The sequence below is a fragment of the Stegodyphus dumicola genome, chromosome 10 (assembly GCF_044657685.1).
Source record: "Stegodyphus dumicola isolate Sdum_Otavi_A_Nest chromosome 10, ASM4465768v1".
NCBI lineage: Eukaryota > Metazoa > Arthropoda > Arachnida > Araneae > Eresidae > Stegodyphus > Stegodyphus dumicola.
The window spans coordinates 175,537,005-175,562,623 of record NC_140777.1 but is presented as its reverse complement, the minus strand read 5'-3'; the positions used below and the strand labels follow the sequence as shown (position 1 = coordinate 175,562,623).

The 25,619-nt window shown below is 31.3% G+C and overlaps 1 protein-coding gene across 1 annotated transcript in view; it reads right to left on the bottom strand.

Moving 5' to 3' along the window:
- The window catches only part of LOC118206141 (calcineurin-binding protein cabin-1-like), a 195,928-nt gene that overhangs the window by 27,539 nt on the left and 142,770 nt on the right, over positions 1–25,619 (bottom strand). Inside the window, exons 34-38 of the mRNA XM_085825897.1 lie at positions 24,455–24,544; positions 21,557–21,711; positions 6,588–7,936; positions 5,870–6,078; positions 5,004–5,111 (exon numbers count right to left, since the gene is read on the bottom strand). Of these exons, the coding sequence (XP_085682023.1) occupies positions 5,004–5,111; positions 5,870–6,078; positions 6,588–7,936; positions 21,557–21,711; positions 24,455–24,544 (1,911 nt within the window). The remainder of the gene's footprint in view (positions 1–5,003; positions 5,112–5,869; positions 6,079–6,587; positions 7,937–21,556; positions 21,712–24,454; positions 24,545–25,619) is intronic.

The following is a 25,619-nucleotide window of genomic DNA, read 5'->3' as shown; positions in this document are numbered from 1 at the left end:
GAACTGAGAAATATTCTGCTTAGAAAGCACAGTAAAACTCTTTTAAGTGTTCATAAACAAATCTCAGACTGAACATCAAAATTAATTATCAATGCAAAATACCGCAAACGTTATTGCGCAATACGCGCAGCGTAATTCTTCCATATGTGATATTACGCAATCGGAATCAACACCTGCCGGTATTCGGAGAATAAAGAACTAAATAAAGGAAAAGAAAGAGACTTACTAATCTGGGGTGTTTCTGATTCTAATTTTCAACATACTATATTAAATTTCCGAAATAGAATCAATCTTCGCTTGGGTTGGGTAGACCGCAAAAACTTTTAGTCCTATTCAATCGAGATTGGACAGTGACAAAAAAAAAAGTCTGCTGCTTCAATATTAGAGATTTTGCGGAGAAACTCCCAATCTCCGTACTGTATAATGTATTGACAAAGAAAATGAAATTATTTTGACTATTCGATTACTTTCCTTTTATTTAAGCCATTCCGAATATTATTCGTTAGAAAGCTAATCTGTGTAGAAAGCTAACACACCCATTTTTGGAAGTTTATCTATACTTCAGCAGTTACTGCAACTATATTATTATAAATATTCATACATATGCTCATAATATAAGCATAACGATCACAATAAACGCGAATACGAACTGACCACGCGGAACGAGAATGCAAATTATTAAAATCTTGATAGAAATTCAAACGTGTGTAGTATTTGGGTGGGAGGAAAAGAATACCGAATGTACTGGAATTTTCTACCGTTTTCGCAATTCTTTGGCCAATAGAACGACGTGTACCCATCTGTACTCTCACGCATATCATAGGTTACATTAATGCAGAGGAAGGGGGGAAAAGCAATTTCCGGGAGTATGATTCACCATCTGACGTTGCATATAAGGAAGAAAAGTTGTTTATTTAGTTTTGGCTTTGGTACGGGGGGAAAATGCACGTTCATTAAAAACAAAGGATTAAAAAAAAAACACTAAAAGCAAAAAATAAGCACTAAAAACAAAAAAATAAGGGCTTTAAAGAAAAAGTAAGCACCTATAAGGGCCTTTATATTTTATTTTCAAATATAAGGACTTATAAGCACTTGTAAGGACCGCTACGAACCCTGTGTTCAAGAGTCATGCAGTACAAAGTGCAGTGATGTGTGCTTGGGGCATGAATCCCTCCAAGTGAACGCCTTTTCGGTCCGAAAACACTGTAGCCATACACTTTTTGGTGGAAAATGTGCTCTTGAACTTCACTGGCTTACAACTTGGGGAGTGTGAATGCATCCACTGTTTCAATTGCTCTCTTTTTTCTTCAGTTTCATAATGCACCCATGTTTCATCTCCTGTGACAATTTTGTTCAAAAATTCATCTCCGTCCTGATGATAGCACTGGAAAAAGGTTAATACGGCAACTATCTGCCGAGTTTTGTGATGGTCAGATAGTATCTTGGGAACCTATCTCGTACAGAGTTTGCAGTACTCGAATCTTTCACGCACAATGCTATAGAGAGCTGACCGTGAAATTTCAGGAATCAAATCACTCAAACCAAAAATTGTGAACAGATGATTTCCACGAATCACCTGATCCATGTGCTGAAGAAGATCATCGGTTGACACTGGCTTCCTTCCCTGGCTGCCTGCATCATGAACATCTGTACGTCCAGCTTCAAAGTTCCTGCACTTTTTCTGCACTTTGCTGTCGCTCATGAAAGTTTCTCTGTACACTTTGCTCATTCGTCTATGAATTTCGGCTGCATTGCTTCCTTCAGCATGCAGAAATCGATTGACTGAACACGATTCACATTTGGTGGGAGACTCTTATTTTTTGAAGCATGTTTATGTAATCCCTACGTACTCAGAACTTTTCTTCCCCAAAACTTTTCTTTAGAGACCAATTGGACCCTTTAAAAAAAATAAATAAAAGAGCCCTCGTAAATAACGGCGAAAATCTTTTCTCTTTTAAATGCTCGAGGTCGTGTATGTTTTCTAGTTACAAAACGTTTACACTTGTGGGTTTCTGCAGCATTTGCGCATGCCAAAACTGTTAGTCTTATTTTAGAATCTTTGACACTAGTTGGAGCCTTCTGTATACGTTGCCAAGATATTTCACAGTACATATTGCCAGAAAAGAGCAGTTTCATCAACATTGTAAATTTGTTCTGGTGATAACTTTTCACTGTTAATAAGTTCAATGAATTCATCTGGAAATAGTTCAGCAGCTTCAGTATGAGCTGAAGCTTTTTCCCTAAAATTTTTGATTACCTTAAATACTATGGTGATTTTTAAATTTAGTTAACCGATCTGTTGAACATGTGCACTCAGTTTTGAAGTTAATTTCTTCATGAGATATTTTGGCTTGAGCCATTAGCATTGGACCCATCAATGGCATGCTCTCGTTGTGACACTGTCTGACCCATTCAATCATCTCTTTTAGCATAACGAATAATTTTTCTGTTATTCATTGTGAGTGGGGTGTTGGAATCCACGAAAAATTTAAAAAATTCCTTTTTCTGTTTTCTTATGTCATATACAGTTGACTTTCTAAGCCATACTCCTCGCATAATTTTTCCTTTATTCATTTTTTGCAGCAACTCTACTTTTTGTTTAATGGACATTGAAACATGCTTTCACTTTGTAGATCCTGTTGCAGCTCCAGAAAGCTCGAAAGTTCAAACTTTAATTTTTATAAAATTGCAGTAATAATAACAGCCTGCAAAAAATAATAAGCCGGATCAAACCAGAAAATTATGGAACAGTGCAATCTGCTATATTAACTGAAATTCCTTGGAATCGGTAAAGTATAATTTTAGACTAGCTTAATAGCATCCGCTATGTAAAATGAAATGTATAATCCGCTATGTATAATGAAACTGGTGAAGAAAGACAAGCTGTTCCGCTAAATTTTGCTTTGCTTCTATCGCACACTGACACAATTTAGCCTGAATTGTATTAGTTATTTATTACACTTACGTCTATTTCTTGTACATACTTTAAGACTTATCTGAGTCCTGAATAAACAAATTCCCACATACTCTTAAGTGCTTTCTCTATATTCTAAAAATTTTGTCATCCCTAATTTTGTGTTCGGTGTTTCTCTAAATTCCAAAAATTTTGTCTTCCTAAATTCTGGCATCCTGTGAGGCCATATGAGCTCTGGCACCAGTTCTGGGTTTATGTGAATAACAAATCAGTTATTCTTAATTCAAATAATACTAAATGTAATCTTTTGGCCTATGAATATCATTAGCAAATATGTTTTTAGCACATGGAAAGAAATTTTGTTAAATTTTTCCTCATCAACATTTCTTAGCACATTTAACTTAAATCTGCAATCATTGCCAAGCATAATGTCAACAGAAAAGGTTACCATACTCTTTGTTATAGCCAATAATAATAATAATAATAATAATGTTTAGGCATTGCTGTACGAGTCATTACTCAAGTTGTCATGTGTGGTGATGAAAGCAAAATATAATACATAATGATTCGCCAGGTTGGCATCAGAGATATGAAACATTAGTTGGTGTAAAATGAACGATGTTTCTATGTAGAATGTTTCGGTTTGACATGTATTCCAAGCAGATACGCAGCTACGGGGTCAAATTATTGATCACACAAATTTATGCTAAAATGATTGTTTCTTCAATAAGAGGTATTTTATTTAATGCTCAAGTTAAATTCTTTACATATTTAATGAGAGAAATAATAATAATAATAATAATAAAGTTTATTGGTGGATTTAAGGTCCAGATTTTAGATCATTCCGGATATTGATGTTTGGATCTCGGACTTCTGTATATTATAATAAGTAGCTGCTGATGCATATCAAAGAATGGTATATGGCCAAGTGTGATAGGCACAAAATTAAAAGATCTGGCTTTATTGATAATAATGTTAAAACTCAAAGGCCTACCAAAGTTACAATGTATTATTAATGTTTTGCTGAATTAGCACATGATAATACCCTGTACACTGTGTACATTTGCAATAATCAACGTAAAGCAGGTGCAAGCCACTTATTTTTGTGACATATGCCAAGCAGTGCCCTTTATATGTCAATAAATGGTTCTAATTTAGCATGGCATTATGAAGCTGTTTCTCATGATTTACATCAATATGCTTATTCCAAAGAATGAAAAGATATTGTATCTATATCCTTGAGCGCCTGGACTGAGCTAACTAGGAACATACTGTATAATTCTATAAAATAAAAGATAAAGTCTGTAGGCAGTAATCAATGTAAAACTGGTACAAAAAATTATGCATGCAATCACAGAGACACTAGCAGTTTGTCAGCTAAAGGATGATATTAATTACAAAATTATTATTTTTCTGTAAATGACTAGAACTGCAAAAACCTATGGTTGCTATTAACAAATCACAGTAAGTAGTTGATTTGAAAAATAAAGCACAGTTATCAATTTACAATCATTAAACTTCTAATAATAATTTCTGTAGTTCTCACTATAATGACAAAATTTTCTTTTAGAAGGTTTCAACAGTAATAATATTAAAATATGTCTAAAAATTGATACATGGCATGCTTATTCCTTTCAGTAAGATGGTAATGATTTTAACATTTAAATACCCGTTTTTGCAGCAAACATTTTAAAAGTTGAAAATTCAATCAAAGTCAGTATCAGAAATCAATCTACTTCTAAGGTTCAATAAATAAATTTCACAGAAACATTTCTTGAATGAATCTTGCTGAATCATCATATATTTTGCTATCAATATTTTTTGCTTACCAAAATAGATATTTAACGATTTTAAGAGTTTTCACTCTTTCATATTTGTGATAGATGATCACTGCTAAAGATGACAACATGATACCATGTGTATTAAAATAAAAAATATTAAAAATATGCAGCAGAATTAAACTACACTAAAAAATAAAAAAAAAAATATTTATATATAGATACAGAGTAAGGAAGCTATGTATTCCCATTTTGGAAAATATTTTTGAACTCCAGAAAAGATATATAAAATCAAAGAACAATAAGCTTACATTGAAGAAATTTGTATTTTTCCGTTCTGCGAACAAACCAGGTAGGGACTGATATTTTTTAGTTGGAGGTGTGGCAGCCAGAAGGATTTCTCGTGCCCAGCTCAAATTCTGAAACATATGAAAAAATTACATCATCTGAAGAATTTTCAAGTGACACATATAAGTACAAAAGTCTTTTCATTAAAATCTTTAACAATATAAATACAAAAAGGATTTTATATTATTTATTTAATAAAAAAGGAATTTTATGTAAAAAATAAAAACATTAAATATATTTTTAAAAAATATATAATTATCTTTAGAGAATTAACACAGATTTTAAAGAAACAAGCAATCCAAAGATTGCATACTAAAGTCAATTAGTAAGTTTACTCTTGTGATGACAGTGGATTCTAGACCATTAAAGGAAATAAGGAGAAAAATATTTTCCAGACATTAATGTACATAAACTCGAAATTGAATGATTGGGGAAGTGGACTAGATTGAAATATATTTCAATCGAGCTAATGAAATTTTCACATTAAATATTATTCGATCATTGAAAATATATTTTACATTTTTAGATCTATTTAAATTATTCATTACAAGTTAATAAAATATGTTAAATAAGTTGTTATATTAATAAGTTAATATTAATAAGTTGTTAAAAGTATTATTTATATTTTGTTATGAAAATAATGTAATATTTGCAATTTCTAAATATTAAATTATTTTGCATAACAAAATATAAATAATACTTTTAACAAAGGAATTTCATTTCTGGCAATTTTATACTTACCATTTTAAAGTACAGCATTTCTATTATAGTTCATGATAGAATTAATATACCAATTAGATTAAATCTAAATTTTGTTACATTCCAATACCTTATTTTTTGTTGAATGACAATAGTAATGTGCAATACGATACAAAGATTTGTAATGTTGAATAAATCGTTGAAGACATTCTCTCATTGCATCCAGACATATTGGAATTAACTTTGATATTTCTGTTAGACTTTTCTCAAGTTCTTCTGGTGTTGGTGGTAAGGCTGACGGCACAGTGTCATTAGATGGCTTTTCTGTATTGGGCGAGTCTGAAAATAGAACAGAAATTTTAAAATCATATCTGTTTAAGTAATAAATAAATAATTTTTTTACGTTTGTTATTACTAACAATAGATGGCTTTTCTGTATTGGGCGAGTCTGAAAATAGAACAGAAATTTTAAAATCATATCTGTTTAAGTAATAAATAAATAATTTTTTTACGTTTGTTATTACTAACAAATGTCACAACGTCATAATATAAGAATTATTTTAAAATTTAATAATAATTTTTAAAACTGAATAACAATTTTTAATTTGTTCTTGAATAAAAAAGAATAAAATACAAAATTTATATACATTAAATTCATAAATATTACAAAGTATCATAACATGAGATTGTAACTATTAAAATTATTGAAAATTAATGCTCAACTAAACCTATGTTAAACATCCATACCTAAAGAGAATTATACATACATTTTTATGCCATAAAACTAATCCTCAAATAAATTTATTTGAATTAGAATAAAATTTTCACATAAATTAAAATTACCTTACCTGTAACTGTTTTAGATAACACTTCTCCTGAACATGTATCATTTATTTTTTCAGTCTTATTTGTTGTAATATCTGAATAAACTTCAGATGGTGAGCCTCCAGTTTCCTCTTTGATTTCATTAGACTGTGCCACATAAGTAATGGCATTAGAATTTTCTTTCAAAGCTTGTGTATTTTCAGATTCAGTGGTTTCAAAATCATTTTTGCTAACAGAATCATAAGTTGCAGGATTATTTACATTAAGAGAAGGCTCAACTTCAATATTTGTTAAATTAACAGAACTAATGTTTTCAAGATCATTTACTTCCATTTCCTGATAATGAAAATCATCCATACTTTGTACATTACTTTCAGTATTTAGAATACTAGCTATAGCCATTTGTGTTTGATCTCTGTTATCATTGTCAATTACATTTGGGAGATAAAAGTTCTCATTGGAAACTTTAATGTCTTTTTTGCTTTCTTCAATAAATTCACATTTCATGCCAACTGAAATTTTCTCTGCATAAGCATCATCTATTTTCTCCTCAGATCTATTTTCTTTCAACATGTCATCATGCATTTCAATATCCGAATGAATTGCTTCAGAAATTTCAACACTAGTAAGTATTGATGACATGGTTGATAATATTTCATTATTGTCTGATTCTGATACATTTGGCATTTCATTAACAGAAGGGCTGGGAGTATCATATTCATAGTTAATGACATAGTTTTCTGGCTGTATAAGAATGTTCCGGTCTTGAAAATGCGGATCACAAGACTCCATTAATTCATCATCTTGCAGCATTTCTTCAACAATTTTGCAAGCTGCAGCTTCAGTTTCAAGTTCTAAGGCTAATTGCTCTAATTTTGCAAAATCATCCTTTTCCTCAGTGACTGTGGGGGACTCGTCTAAAGCAGATACTTGATCGTGAGAAACATTTTCAGACTCTTTATCAAAACCTTCAATATCATATAAATGCTTGGTAGTATATACAGATTCTTCAGCAACTGATTCAACAGATATTTTTGATAAATCACCATTTAAATAAAGACTAGTAACTTGCATGTTATGACTAATACTCTCTACATTACACTTTTCCTTTTCTTCATCAACAAAACGTTCAGCAACTACACCAACTAATGTGTCAACTATTTCTTTAACAAGAGCAGTATCTTCAGATTCTGATGATGAATCAGTGGATGGACGACTCTGCCGAGCTCCAGAGCCTTCAGTTATTTTTTTAGGCATTTTCTCTACACGACCATAATAGTTATGATCGGTTTTAGTCAGAGATTCAATTGCAATGGGCCTATGAATTTCATATTCTTCGGCCTCAGATGGAACAGGTGATGAAGAGTAGGATCTAAAACATCAGAAACATATCTTATAAAGTGGAAAACTTTACTTCAATTATGAACTAAAGATAGCACAAAAATAAGAGACATATTTAAGGAAAATAGATATGTATATAATCTTCAAAATTAATTTTAAGAGGCAGAAACAGAAATAAAAAAAATTGTTTCTTTTTATGTATCCATATGTTTTTTAAATATCTATATACATATTATGTTTCACAAATTGTACGGGTTTTAAAAATTCAACAAATCATTCAAAGCTGCATAAAAAGTGTAAACTTTTCCTCCACATACACTCTGGTTTAACAGAGAAAGATGATTTCTGACATATGCCCGTCTCCACTTTCTTGACCTTATCAATGAAATTCATGAAGACCTTTTCTCAGGTGTCTCCACTGAATATGCAAATGATCCATTGAATTTCTCTCTTAGTTTGAGGACTGATTATTATTTGTTCATATAAACTTTTGACTTAATGTAATCCCACAAACAGAATGTCAGAACTTATTAAGTCACAAGACTTTGCAGGCCATTTCCAGTTATTAACCACATACTGAAATTATCGACCCAGAGAATTTTTCGTGAAGAAAGATCATTCTCTAGCCCAATGTATAGTTAGTAAACCTATCCTGCTGAAACTCTTTCACAGAATCCATATCATTCAGATCAGGCCACAAAACGTTTGTGATTATGTGACAATAATGACCATAATTTAATGTAACTAAATTTTCAACGACATCTTCAAATAAGAAGGTGCTAGTCATCTCTTGCCACTAAAATCACACCAAACTGTGGTTTGTAAGAGATGCATTTAGCATTCTTGCCTTATTCTTATCCCTAAATGAAGCACTTCTATTTGTTGACAAACCAAGGCAGTGAACATATGTCTTATCACTAGAGATATTCTATTTGAAAAATTAATGTTTGCCTCCTTTGTCAAAATACACTCCAGCAAATCTCTTTTCCTGTTGATTCAAGTTGTTATACCAACTGAATTTTGTATAGCTGCTTATAAAAGTTTTTTGGCATTGCTTGCTGCACCTAGAACATTGACATTCCTAAATGTTGTGAATAATAGTGATTTTTTTTAGGCTGATACTCACATTGTCCTACATCATTGTAATGTTTTGCTTCATTCAACTCATGATTTTATGTGGGCAATTGTATGGTTGCTGCTGACTGGATACCTTGAATTACTTTATCAATTACATACTGTTATTTTTTGTGGGAGCATTGTTAGACCTAAAGATTGCACATAGCACTTTCCGTTTTTTAAAACTATTTCTGTCTAGCACTCCCCATTTTTGTAATGAGTTTTGACAATTATGACGTACACCTGAATAGTGAATCACTCCTTCGCACACAAGTAAACACCCACTCACACTGGGGGAGGGGTGAGAGAAGGAGGTTTCCTTTTCCATTTACAATTAATTGTTCATTTATTACATGTTATAGTCATAGAACTAATTTAACTAATTACTGCCTGTTTTATGTTGTTATAACATTTTTGGGGGAGTTAGACTCAGCCTGCTCAATGTTTTTATTTTAATCCAGTGACTGATTTCTATGCTGTTTATTGCAATTATTTGGTACTTGAGGACACTTGGAAAATTGGGCAGTACTGCTATTCCTAATCCAGTCTATAGGGTTTGGACTGGGACCTAGAAGGACACAGATCATTTTGTAGTTATTTGAGGTTTTTAGTTTGTAAATTTGTGTTACTGTCAAATTAGAAATACACTGATTCATTTACCTCTTTTGTCACACCAACCCCCTGATGATTACACAGCAAAAGATGAAAATTATCTTTATTTCATTTTTGGTTTACACTTTTTGATTCATTATGGTGCTATTTAAAAAATTTTTTCACTATGTTTCATGTGCATGCAATCAGTTATTTATTTTATTGACTTGATTCAGGGGGAAATGTAATGGATTTAAATGTGTTATCTTAATTTTCTCTCTCTCTCTTTATATATAGACACACACATAATGTGATTAATATATAAAAACTCATAGTATTGAGATTTTAAGGAAAGAAATTCTTAACATATCTAAAATGTTATTTCAATTTGCGATTCTTTCCATTTTCTTTCTTATTTTATTGAAATATATATACATATAAAAGATTTTTATTCGCATCTGAAATAAACATTAGTTACTAAACTATTAATGTAACAAAATATAAATTTAAGTTTTACTTCACCAGTGCATTTTAATCGTTTTATTGATGCTGTGTCTAGCCTATCAATGATGCTTGCCTAGCAAGAACAACTTTTTAAACATAACACAATATAAATCTCATCAAACACAAAACATTCCTTTATACAAGTGTATTAATGTTTAGCTGAAGTTTTGGTGGTTTATCATTCTTTACACAAGTGCACATGGGCAGTGTTTTGGCTGAAGTATGAATAGTTTGTTCAGCTTCATCCATGTTAGCATAGATGTTTCATTCTTTCCCTGTGACAATGGAATATTAAGCCAAACATTGGTGGAAAGCATCATCATTAACCTTGCACTGACTCTATCCACAAACTTCTGTTTTCGAAGCCAAAAATATGCTGAGATGATCAATCAGAATATTGTATATTTTTAAGATTTCTGTACACACATACACATATGTCACATACGTGCTTGTGGCAATCCAAAACCTGAACTTTAAGCTGACTACCACTATCATAGAAGTGTGCATACCAATATTTTATATTGCATTCTCTCAAGTACTATTGACTGCCGATAGGAAGTTCCAGGCAGTATTGTAATGGTTGTTACCACAGTCTGCAACATGGCAAGCAGCTTATGCAATAGTTCTTTTAAAAAAAGTCAATATCTTATGTTTAGTGTGTGACATTATAGCATTCCATGTTTCAGTCATGAACATGCAAAGAAAAAATAAACATTACATAAGACATTATCAGAAAATACAGTGCCACTGAATTAGGGACAGCAAGTCAATAAGGAGTTGGCCCTCCCTGGCATTGACAGCAGCTGCCACACGACAAGGCATAGATTAATCAAGTGCGTGGAAGCATTCCACATGAATAGCTTGCTAAACATTGGCTAGAGCTATCCATAATTCAGGAAGGGTAGAGACTGTTGTGATATGTGCTTTTCTTCAAAACATCAAACAACTTTTTTCTTTCATGCCTTTCTTCAAAACATCCCAAAGGAACTCAAAAGGCTTTAAGTCAGGGCTTCTAGGTGGCCAAATCATAACAGAGAAGTCAGAGGAATACTCATTCAACTAGGCAGGAGCCAATCGGGATCTGTGAGAAGTGCAGTTATCTTGCTAGATAACTCCAGTTCCATGTGAATGACAGGACAACATAAATGGATGGATGAGAGCTCCAAGCAACCCTATGTACCTGGTCGCATTGAAGGAGGTTGGTACAAGTACCAAAGATCCCAAACACTGCCAAGAGAAAACACTTCAGACCATGACTGAGCCACCATGGACTTGTACAGTTCCAACCTGGCATGCAGGAGCCATGGCTTTATGAGTATCATGGCATATTTTCAGCTACCTGTCGACATTAAGCAGTCAGAATTGAGACTTATCACTCCATGCTACTTGTTTCCAGTCCTTTACAGTCCATTATATGTTTTGTCTTGCCAGTCAAGACGTGCAGCCTAATGGCATTTATTCAGCAATAGTAATCTTGTGGGTCTAAAGCATCCAAAGCCCATATGGTGAAGCAAGCATTGGGTGGTCTGTTTACTGACTGTACAACAGGCACCCTGGTTCAGCTGGGTGGTAATCTGAATTCTCCGATTCAGCTAGGTCTAGCTTCGCTGGGTACGTACAATATTGCTGAACTATCTCACATCACGCTCATTCAAGTCTAACTGTCCTTTGAAGTTTGCAGTTTTTTCTCCCACATCTGTGTATTCTTGGTATACCCGACACTGTCAACCTTTAAAATTGTAGGTCTCAGACGTAGTCAGGAATCGAATGGTTCATGCGTTGAGCGCCTTCTATTTGTCCGGGATCAAAGATGCCTAAATCAGGAATTTTACCCATACTGGCAGTTGAAACAATTGATTAACAACAACCACAATACTAGCTATATGTGCAGTTACCACAATGCTCTCACATGAGCATAAATGCGGCACAATGCTATACAATTCGCATAGCCATGTCTATCCCTAAATCAGTGGCACTTCAGTGTATGTAGCTATTATTTTCAAAACCAGAATTTTTATTATTTTGTTCATGTATATGCTAATGTATGCGCATTATGCTAGACATTTATTTATACGCTATCATCTTCAAGTAAAATTCGGGTCCTATTCAGTGCACTTGCATCATATTTCTCTCATTTGTATTATATTATTCCAAATCTCAAAGATAAGTACATTTTAATTCATAAGATAATTTTGAGAAAAAAAATAATTGTAGGTTATTATGTATAGGATGCAACATGGCATTTTATATCAATTTTATTTACTTTTGAACAATACTTTGTGCTATACAGAACACTGCAGCACATATTCATGTATTTTGAACACTATTTTGCAAGAAAAAAAGATGAGCATTATTTTCAAAATGTTAGAACTTTGTAAATTTTTATGAGTAATAAAAAATACAATATATTTATGAAATTATATGTTTGCAATTGAGCAGTGATTCGGAGGTTGAAGATATCTATATTCCCATGTATAAAATTGCTGAAAAGGTGACCCACCAGTGGTACATACAGCCACAAATTTCAGTGTTTCACAAGGCTCCAAAAACTAATATATCATGATCCACAAGTGGGTCTCACAACAGTTAAGGTGTTAATATGACTGTAGAATCTCCCCCCCCCCTTTTTTTAAGTAGGAGAAGTGAAAAAAAATACGTAATGCTTCCAATAATACCTTGAAGGCATGCGAAAAGGAGGGAGAACATACCTTACATGACAATCCGAGCCTGCATTTGATGGCATATAACAAATACAGAAATAAATTGTTTATTTAAATGCATATCAGACAGCATTTGTACACATTTCTGCACATGGAAATTAAGTACTTTTAAGGACCATTAATGAAAAAAATTAAGGACCTATTAGCAAATGAGAACTGTATAAATTCAATTAAAAATATTATAGTTCGACCGTCTCAAGCGCAACCCTGGTTGGCATTCTGCCAAAACACATAGACTCGTCCAAAAGAGGCGGTATTACTTGCTACAATGTGAAAGGTCTTCTCTTCTCCGGAAAGAGCTATGCTGGAGGGAAAGAAAATCCCCATCCTTCCACCCTATTTTGAGAATAATTCGGTCCAAATGGCGCATGCGCATTTGCGCTCATGGTCGCGAATGAGGCGGTCGAACTATATCTATCCCTGAATTTCACTTTTGTAATACCATCCTAAAAGGCCAGAAGGGAAGGGGGAACCTTCCCTTCTGGCCTTTAGTTTGAGAATAAAATAAACTTTAAGCAATTTATCAAGTAGCATTAAATATTTTACACTTATAATATAATAGTTGGGCATATTTGAAAGAGTGACATTTACGTTTTACTAATAGTTAGCTTTATGTTGATTTTTGTATCTCATTTTGTCACATACAGATTTAGTAAATAGCAGGTAGATTTTACATCAAACGGCATAGGTTAAAATAAGAAGTAAGATCATAATCAGCATGATTCATAACAAAAGACTGAATGTTGTCACCACTGCCGCTTGTCTAGAGAAAGACATGCTGATTAGAACAAACCTGAAAGGCCATTTTTACATTTTTGTATTTTATCTTGTGACCACAGTGAGTATTAATGAAAGGCAATAACTCGCTTTAATATGTACAGATAATTTTTAAGGGTGAGCAGTTAGTTATAATTAAATCAGGTAGTTTGATAACCTTAGTCATTATGGATTTATGTGGCCACTATTAAATTTTACTTTTTAACAATATTTGTTAAAAAAGCCCTATTAAAATCAAAATCTAATAAAATTTCACAGTTTAAAATACATTTAATTTATGACATTGATTCTTAAATGATATTAGGATAACTACACATTAAAAGCTACAAAACATTTATGTTTTATAACAACAACACTCAACAAAATATTTATCCGTCACTTTAATATGAAGCCTTACCAAACATTTTGGCTAATTTATATCGATTTCCTTCTCTTTAAGCATTTTTCTAACAATTACAGGTCTCAATATGAAAACCTATGCTCTCGCTAGTTTCTGTGTTCTTTATCTCCAAACTTGTCAACCTCTCCACAATGTACCTATGAGGGTTTACTTGATATGGTAAAAGTTAAATAGTCAAAACCCACCGACACATGTGAAGCATATTATTGTTATGTCTGAAAGTAACTACAATATCAGACAAAGGTTTGAATAAGCCTCTTATTTAAAAAGAACTTAGAACACAAAGGCATGTTCTGATGCTAACAAAATCAGTTACAGCTCACGATGACGTAATTAAACAAGAACAGTCAAATTAAAACTGAAAATGTGGAGTAGTGGTCAAAGATTATACAATTTAAATTTAATCCGGCTCAGTAACTCTATCATATGAGAAAATAGAAATGGGAAATTATGGTAAAGGCTGAAATCATAAACAAATAAAGAATTGGGTAATTTACATATCTTTGTGCTTTGAACTGCATATATCTTTGAAGAATAATTTTCTTTATGTATTCAGTTTCTTTCTTCAACATGTTTCCTTTTCATTTTAGAATTTTTGGATTTAATTAAGGATTTCTGTTATTCTAAAAAACATAACTGCATTAAAATGTACAGAAAAAGTGGCTAATTTAATTTCTTTAGTAATATGAACGTTTAAAAGAAATATGAAATATATATGGTAAAGGCTGGTTACAGAGCTGATGTTGCAGAATTTTTAGAATTTAGTGACACACGGAACAACAAAATCTAGAAATGGCAAAACGTTTTAGAGTTTAGAGCTGGCTTTGGAAGCAGAATTTAAAAAGACACAAGGCAGCAGAATTTAGGATTCAAGAGATTGTATCAGGTGGGAAAATGCCTACTGCCAGATATGTGCATAATGCATTAAGACATATTAGATGAATCTTTTAAATTGTAGTTTTCAATTTCTTTATCAATAAAAAAATCCCTTTCTATAATTCCTGCCCATGTGATAAGATTAAAAGCATTTTTGATATTTTCCATGCTTGAGTCTAGTGAAAAGTAGAGAAAATAAAAGGAAGATAAACATGTTAAGATTCTAGTATCAGAAGTAAAACATTCAAATATTATGTTTTCATTGTTCTCCAGAAAGTAAGAAATTCATTGCAAACTTTCTGTAAAATACATCCATTACCTGTTGATACCACAGAGATATTTTTCATTTTGTCACATATTTCTCAAATCTTCTAGAACCATGGGTCTATAAATCTTGCCTTCAAATCCCTCTAAACCCATGTTTCCCAACGTAGGGCCCTGCTCCACAAGGGGGCAATGCGTCTGTTAAAGGGGGAAATTAGAAAATGGACTCGACCAGCGTTTAACCGCTTGCCTGATTATCCCGAGTTATCTCGGGTTCGTATATATTGCAGTTAATTATTATTCCGAGATAACTCGGGCGAAGCAGAATTTATTAGTACGATTTCTTTTATCACGGTTTTACTCAGTCTGGAGGAAATGAAAGGAAATATTCAGCTTTGGTTGGCAGTTTGCCAAATTTTGTTGATTGCGCGGTTCTTTTGGAGGGATTGGTCGCGTGTTTCCCTATTGTATAGTATACATTGGCTTGTGGATTAGTAATGTATAAAGAAGGATGCATGCGTTGGGAAAAAAATAAAATAATGTCGATGATGCAAGATAGCGAAAGCGATGATTTTTCAGATAGTGATTATGAAGAGGTGGGGGGGAATCAAATCAAACGAGACAGTGTACTCTGTGCTCCTGTGAAAGAGATTCCAGCGGTAAGCCAGTAAGAAAAGAGACCAGATACCAGTGTAGAACGTCAGGTATCACTCTGTGTTGTCCCTTGTTTCAAAAACAATCATACAAAGATTAATATTTAACTATTTTCGTTTGCCCGAGATAACTCGGGATAGTAAACTAATATTAAAAATAAATACTTTTACACCTTCAAAAAATTAAAAATTCAACTTAAAGCCTACATATTTTGATTTGTTTCGTTTTGTTGTATTTAATAATAAAATAAAAAAAAAAAATGTGATGATTTTTTGCAATTTTTTTCAAAAAAATTTGTAAGGGAAGCGGTTAAGGGGACAAAGGACGTTCTAAATATGTTTCATGAAGTGAAAAATTTTCAAAATTTCATTTTTATTCCCCAAAATAAAGAAAAATGTAAGTGATGTATACGTATAAAAGTTTTTAAATTGCGGTGCATTTTAAATATTTTATAAAGAATGCTCGCTGTAGACATGGTCATTTAAATGCTTTTAAAGGCAGTTAAATAACTGACACATTATGCTTTCCAGACGTTTCTCTCACATTGCAGCCAACAAATTTATTTTATTTTTTACTGTAGGAATGACAATCGGTATATTATTCTTTCCTTGAATGGCAACAGCAGCTGCTTTCAGCTTTGTTTATAATGATCTTATATTTATTTATTTCAGCCCTTAAGTGAAATGAGGGGTGCAAGCGAGAAAAACCGTTCGTCGGTATTCGGAGGCATATTTAAAATTTAGTTTCACACCCGGTCCATAAACAGTCAACTTTTGTCCTTTTATGCCAATAATGCCTGACCAACAATCAATGAAACTAGGCTGTCTTGAGGCACATCAAGGCAAAACATAATGGTGATATGAATTCAGATTTGAATTATTTTCACACTTTAAGGAAAATTTTTGAAAACAGAGTAATATTAAATTGTCTATTTACTGCTCATAATGCAACTGTTAATCGTGTTCTTGAGGCTATTTATCAAATTTCGTTACTCATCACTTAATCTGGGAAAAGCCGTACTATAGGGGAGAATTTAATCAAACCATCAATATCAGTATTTAAACTTTTCTAGAAAAAGATGACGAAGACGTTAACGCTATGCCACTAAATAACAATACTGTTTGCAGAACAAAGATTAAATGAGTGAGGCCATTGAAATACAACAACTTGTTGAAAAGCTGAAAACAAGAAAATTTTCGGTGCAAATGGATGAACCAACTTTGAGAGACACTGAGGCCGTACTTGTAACTTACGTAAGATATATTCATAAAGGGGATTTTGCCGAAGAAATATTCTGTAAATCATTAGAAAGCACCACTACCCCCAAAGATATTTATAGTAAGCTAAAAAATTACTTAGATATAAAAAAGATACCAATAAAAAATAGAATACATCTTGTACTGCAGATGGTGCTCCTAATATGATGGTTGAAAAATAAAATAAAGCAAAGAATAAGAGAAAGGGTTGCTTAAAATTGATAAAAGATGAGAATCCAGAAATGCTTCTTGTGGTAGCTAAAAACAATTCGCCTGTTCTAAATGAAGTACTAAATTCAGTTATAAAGTGTATCGATGCTATTAAAGCTAGGGCCAAATGTGAACGTCTTTTCAAGTTATTTTATGAAGAGCAAAATGAAGACTATATGAGACTTGTACTTCACACTGAAGTAAGAAGGCTGTTGAAATGGAACTGCTTGGAAAGATTTATGGAACTATTTGATACTCTTAGTTATTTTTTAAGCGACAAACCTGAAATGAAAAATCCGTTAACGGATGATAACAAGGCAACTGTGAGTTATTTAGCCGATATCTTTGAAAAATTAAATATATTAAATAAACAACTTCAAGGAGCAAATAAAACTTATGATGCAAAAGAAAGATATTTGGTTTCATTATCTTTGTTGAATTATGTCAGGCATATACTATTTACCACACAAATTTTGAAAAGTCTCATTGGCTCCAAAAATGTGACATGACTACTGCTATACTTGTTATTGTTGATCATCTCAAAATTTTATCGGCTGATTTAAAAGATTTCGTAACTTAAAACAAATGGATTTTCCAACTTGGATGATGAAGCCAATGCTAGTGGATTTGGATGATATTTCAAATATGCAGTAAAAAGAAGAACTCACAGAAATTCAAAATGATGAGTCAATTAAAACTTTATTTAATATAAAAGGAGCGATGACATAGCTTTGTGAGGAAACCAGAATCAGATATCCAAATGCAACAAAATTTGCAAGAGAACTAATGTTACCGCTTCCATCTTCATATTTTGCTGTTAAAAAAAAAAGAAATCGGTTGGATATAATGAAACCGGGAGACTTGAGACTCAAGTTATCTAAATTGGAACCTGACATAAACTTTCTTTGCAACAAGTATCAAGCGCAAGGAACTCGCTAAATTTAAATAATAAAAATTACTAATACTTAAAATAAAAAACTTTCACTAAAATGAGTTTTTTCTTGAACTTCAGTTCTCCATGTTTTGAAAGTTCACTTACTGTGTTTGCTCACAAAATTTCGTAGTCATTTCTTCCTAAAAGCTATCATTCAAGTTTCTTTCGTGAATATTTCAATTTTTAAATATTAAAAATTATGTATATGCTAGGGGGAGTTTAAAATTTTTAGAGAGGATTAGGTGAGGCATAGCACAAAAAAGGTTGGGAGACACTGCTCTAAACCTTGCAAGCTGCAATGTCTAAAATCCTAAAGAAAAATTATTCCTACCAATTCTGTAACAGCAAAAAGACAGGAATATTTTTGGAAAAAAAAAGGGGGGAAAGGGTAAAATTAATTTTATAGAGAAAACTGATGCATATTCTGTGAATTTTGAATATTCTGAGATATTTACAAAGGAAAAACTCTTACTATGAAAAAATTAAAAAGAAGACATTTTTAATTAATTGCATAGCTAATTTTGCTTTTGCTAAGAGCTGTTTCATAAATTGTGCTTTAGAGCATTATACCTTGTTTATTTTTCAGATTCAAAATATTTTATAATAAGTTGCAAAAATGAAACTTTATAATATGACAGCGAAAAATAAAAATGTTTTAATTTAATATTATTTTTTAAATATAATATCAATATATTACCATTATTTTAATGAAATTTATCAATGTTAGGATGTTTAAAAAAAACATCAGATCTCGGAATTAAAAATTTTATATAGATCTTAAAATCGCGAAAATGTTGATACGTCACCAAATTTAGAACCGTTTAATAAAAGAATTCACATCCCCAAAAGCGAAAAGTTGTTTAAAAGCTCTTAATTAGAAAAAATGGATTTTGAAATGATTATGTTTTACTTCTTGCTTAGAAACTCGAATATCCCATCATTTATATTAGAAATAGTAACAAATTATAACCCATGAACCCATTCAAAAGATAACCATATATGTCAGTGAATCCCCCAAAATACTCCTCCAAAATGCTAATTCACACTCAAAATGGCAGTCGTAAAAACAGACAGAAATTTCAGATGATTAAAATTAAGAACCTTCTGCTGAGTTTGGCCAAAATTAAGGACCAAAAATCGATTCCAAAAAATCTAAGGACTGTTAATGACCGTACGAACCCTGATCAGAGCTGATGGTTAAAAGTTGAATTCAACTTGAACTTTTAACCATCAGCTCTTATCAGAAGTCAGGATCAGGAAACTTGAATTCACTTATTTGTTTTTTATAGCAGAAATTTGAGAATGTCACAATGAAGAAACATTTTTACAATGATCTGAAATAGAACTTTCCCTGCAACATGATACAATTTAACATTCTGGGAATGAGGTTACTTATTACACACTTCACTTTACTCACATAGATGCTGATAGGCAACCAACTGAGCAGGAATACTACAGTGCAAATTATCAGCTCAGCTACATAGGTAGTCTGCACTGGAGAAAGAATAGTTAACTGGTTGTAAGATGTCTATGATTACTATGTCTACATGAGCAACTTCTACATCTCATTGTTATGTTTATACAGGTCTATAACTTCTTTTAAAACAATGCTATCATTAGTATTTTTTTTTAAATTCTTAATGTGTTTTCTCTTGCCATTTCCATATTTGTAAGTTTTAAAAGCTTCTTATCTACAGTTTTAACAATGACTTCCGTAATATAAATATCCTTTAATACTCTGTATGATTTAAGAGTGCAATGAGTACATTTTAATTAATGGTTTTATGATAATAGTGATATCAGTGTAATGGCTGCACAGAAGACAAAACTGTTTACATTTGAAACAGAGCGGATTCAAAATAGACGGAATTTTTACAAAGAATATTATACAGCTTTTTGGAAGAAGTCGGGAAGGGGGGGAACAGTTAATTCTAGAGAAAGGAAGAAAACTCCTTACAAAAGAACTAATTGAAATAAATATATTTTTCATGTACCAGATGTAACTGGAAGAATGGAAAATGTTAGTAAACAGGGGAATCTGGATAGATTTTTTGATGATATAGTGCTGATACAGATGGCAGTAATCAATGTATACAAAAGCAGAAAGAAAGGAAAAAAAGCTGACCATCTAATACATGCTCATTTAAATGACATATCGTAAATCAAACCTGTTATCTTTTAATATTTTCCAAACATTTATGGTGTTAACTGCTTAAAACTAGATGCCTCAAATGAATATTGAATAGAGAAAATTTCAAAACAAGAAAGGTAATATTTAAATAAATTATTCATTGATACGGTGAGAAAACCAAAAGAAATGTACATGGTAACTCTCGATTATGCAGTTTGTGGAATATCCACGCATGACAGAGCCTCCCCGCTAACTCAATGCTATGCACGAGATCGTGTGAAAAACAAATATATGCAGGTCTGAGTATGCTCTATAAACCATTGAATTGCACCTTCAGGTCTAGTTTCATTCATTCCACATGTTTGTTTTGTAAAAAAAAAAAAAAAAAAAAAAAAAAAAAAATATATATATATATATATATATATATATATATATATATACATGCAATATGCAAGAAAATTGATACTTTGGATTATTCGTGACCCACATTACATTATATCCGTGACTTTCTCCTGCATTAGCTCGGGTAATCAGAAGTACACTATATATATATATATATATATTTCTTTTCTATTCTAATATATATAACATTTGGGTCTGAATGCACATGAAGGGATTCTAATGGAGTCTGAAACAAAACAAACTGTCACAGGCATACAAGTTAAGGAAGGTATATTGTAAACACAGTGATATATGCTAAAATGGAATTGTAAAGCTCAACAACATTTTAGATGCATTGGAAAGGCATTCATCTTATAAGTGCCATAATATAAATATGGAAACTGGTGGTTCTATGATGTTAAATTTAGCTTACGATCTAGTGGAACAAATGTTAACTTAATGCTGCAACACTAAAAAAAGGGGGGAGGGAAGAGCCCACTTATGAAATAAAAATGCACAAAATTAAAATTTTGAACTTGCTTAGGGCTCACACATATGCACATACACATATAAATGAGAACAAATAATCATGCCACATTGTACCAATATTATAATAGCAACATGAAAGAGAAATACAATGTAATAAAAGAATGCACATGTCAGATTTTTTTTGCTCTCTTTACATCAAAGCACTATATATATAATATCCTTTCATTCTAAGGAAACATTCAGTTTGCCAATGTTATCAGAATACTTTGGACCACTTTAAAAGTGATTTTAAAGCATTCAAGAAGCATACTTGGTATTAAAAAATAAAAATTAAGTAATTATAATTACATTTCCTTTTTGCATTTCTCTTGAAAATTTGCAAAAGGACTTTGACTGACTGCAAGTAGACACTCTTGTATCATTTTTAGAGTTTTCATATCTACACCCGTGTTCTCATGTCGCCATAAAAACTTCAAGCAACTTGCATGAACTCTGTAGTACACCTACATAAGCAGAACAAAATTTATGAAAACTATTTATGCAGCTTCAAATTCCTTCGTAATGAAGATTAAACATTAAAATATGGGAAAACACCACAGCAAATGCATTCAGAATTACAACTGAAAAAAATTATTATCTATTCCATCCAGCAATGAGTAAAATTAAAGCATAGATTATGACACTGAAATGCAAGAATGTAATATTCCATATTATATTCAAACGGAATATAGTTGCATAAAACATTTTAAATATAAATTACAATAATTTATAATGGAACAATATTTAACAGACATTTAACAGATATCTAACAGACATTTTGAGCCTGTTTGCCCTCGAAACTGATTGAGATCTTTTAGACATGAATCGATGCAAAACTCGAGGATGTTGTGTTACTAATTTCCCGACTATTTTATGCAGTTAAGAAGGGGAAAACAGCAAAGCCATCTCATATAATGTCTAACCATCAGTGCTTTATCATTTGAAATGAAAGCTTCATAATGAAATAGATTATCTTTCCAAATCTGATCCATAGTTTGTCTCAGGCATTTCCATGTACAAAACAGATATTTTATAAGAATTTTGATTTGAATATTTAATGTTACAGATGTTAGGAGAAAAAAAAAAATATATAACTTTCTTAAAGCTTAATTACCGAACCTAAAATTTAAGTTTTAATACCTAAAACCATATTATTATACCTAAGACCATATTTCTATTAAAAACATATCCAAAATTTGAGTTTAAAAATATAACAGTACATAACTTTTTTTTAATTAAGAATTAAAATCTACAGCATGCAATCTGTCTTTTTTTTCTTAAGCAGATGCAAAAAGCCTTGTATTCCACAACGTCTGCTATGAAGCTTACAGAAGTATGTAAGTAAATCAATATATAGTGGATATAATACAACAAAAAAGGACAAATAAATACAAGTAGTACAAAGTAGATATAGTACAACAGTAACACATAATAGTATCTAGCTTTGGAGAGAATAAGAAATATATATATAACAATACAAATATTACTCTAATAAGAATATTAAAATATACTATAAATATTAAAACTATGATACTACTACTAATAAAAGGAAAATAAATCAATAAACTTATAATAATAAACTAATACTAATATAAAGGTGATATGATACAAAAATAATGTAATACATTAATACATAATGTAATTATACAAAGATAGAAAACAATAATACAACACACAAAAAGATAATCAATAATACATAAAAATAATAATGCTAAAAGTGTAAACAACAAATAAAGTTGCATAAGACAACAAAAGTTTTAGAACTTCCGACAAGGCCAGGAGGCCAGCAAATAGACAGATACCCTAAACTCAGTTTAAATGCAGTCTGGTACTCAAATATAATCTGCAATGCAAGAAGATATGCTCTGCATCTTCTACAGCATTGCCGCAAGCACAAACTCTACTGATCACAATATTAAAATGAATAAAATAATTTCTAAAATTCCCATGACCAGTTAATATATAAATATGGTTGAATGTGCTTACACTTAAAATGCTGGAAAAAAAAAAAAAAAAAAAAAAAAAAAAAAAAAAAAACCATTGGGAAAAATCTTTTTGTCCACTACACCTTCAAAGAAGCAAGGTATTCAGCATTCTAGTCAACCACAATTTTATCCCAAGCAGCATGCTTTCAATATGACTGGAGAACAGACATCATTAAATCAATATCAAGGTAAGTCACCTGCTCAGCCCTTTCATTACTGAGAATACCATTGTGGCTTCAAATGTAAGTAAAATGAATATCTGCAATTTTTCAAATGCACATAATACACAGTTAATTCCCATCAGAAATTTTTCTCTTGATAATATATCAATTCGAAGAAAGAGAGAAGTGAATCTGTACAAATAAGATATTTAAACATCTCATTTTTATGATGAGAGTTTTGCACTCATTTAAAGGCAAGATTTAAAGCTCAGAAATTTGGACTGGAAAACAAAACATTCATTTGGTATTCTATATTAGACAGTTACATTGTCTTTGCTATCTGCATAAATAATAAACACAGGCCAACTTTTTCATTTAACTTACTACCACTAGTTAAACACATATAGTTCTTGATAAACATCATTATTATAGGTATCATCTGTTACAGGTTTTATGTCTGAAGAGTGATTTAAAATTTAAAAAAAAATAATTTAATTATCTGTCATCATTAGCATACAGCTGAAAAGTAATATGAAAGGTTTTACTTTTAAAATTATTCAGGAATCATTTAATTTTTGAACTTCAGCGAAATCTCCCAGGCCAATCACATCTGAAAGTGACCAGTATTCTTAGAGAGATAAACACTGGTACTACTACTACACTGGTATATAAATAAATACTACACCTTTTTAAAGTGATCACTTTAACAGAAGGGCAAAAACATCTGGAAACATAAGTGACCATTTTAAAGCGATTTCATTGTATTTAGAATCATAGTAAAACCTGAATGGGAACATAAAAGAGACTTTCAAAAAAGATTGACATTATTTCAGAAGAATTCATTATCTAAAAAAAATTATGTCAGGAGAAATGGTTATAGAAATCTAATAAATGTGCGAGGGTATAAAAAATGCAATTTGAAATTTTCAACAACACAATAAAAATAGTACTAGTTTCTCTTTTTACTAAATGACACATTCGATTTATGAAATATATATAACTGAATTCATTAAATACATCAGACTAATCTACACCTATCTATATATACACTCATAACATACCTCAAGAACTTCAATAGAGAATTCTGAAGGATTGTGGTAATGAATTTTTTGAGGATATCTGGCAAAATCTTCATGAAGATACATTAAAGCCTGTCAAAATATTAAAACAAAATTTACATATGAACATTTTTAAATACATTTTTAAAATTTCAAAATTTCCATTAATCATTCTAACTTCAACATATACAGTTATTTTGTTAAGGAAAATTAAATACTTTCGCAAATAAAAACTATGAATCTTAAATATGCAGTTTCAGCACATATGGATATTAGCTTCTAATTATTTAGAAACTAAAGATGGGCAATTATTATAGCCAGTATGAAAGACTGCCCACAGAGAAAAATGTTCTTTGACAAGTATAAAATATATGCAATATTTCTTAATAAGGTATATTTAAAAATACTTAATTATATAAACATAAAAAGAATACTTTAGATTGAAGTATGTAACTTATAATATACATATCAATATACGTAACTTATATTAGAATTAAGCTTACTGATAATCAACTTGATGACCCACTATGCTCTCAAATCTTTTTCTGCAATCCACACTTAACAAAATTCACAGTTTTTATTGATTGCAGATTTTTAAACATATCTATACTTTCACATGTTTTATCACTTTAGGACAGACATCAGAACTACTAAAGATAATATCACTGAAAGTTATCTTTGGTAAACATATTCAGGACATAAGATTCTTCAGTATTTTTATTAAGATGCATTACATTTTAAAACATCAACTTTTAAATATATAAATATTTTAACAAAAGTGTATTAAAAATGGTCTGCCCCCTATATATATCTAATAAAACTTTCAAACAAACTCACTGTAAATAAACTACAAAACTGTTTATGATTTCTAATAACCCATATTAATGGCTTCCTAAAGTAATATAGTAAATTCTAGCTAATCGGATGCAAGTTAGAATTGCATGATGTTGTAGCCTGCTTACATTATGCCAAGACTGCTGAGAATTGAAAGTTTTTAGTAACTATGCCCGAATATTCAGTGAAAAATCTTGATAGCAGCAACACAAGAAAACATGGCAGAATAGCAAGGCTGGTGAAAGAGTTGATGTGTGCAAATTAGGCAACAGAATTTTGGGGTGGAAACATTTTTATAATTTGGGAAAGCACTGAGCAACAAAAAGTCTAGCAC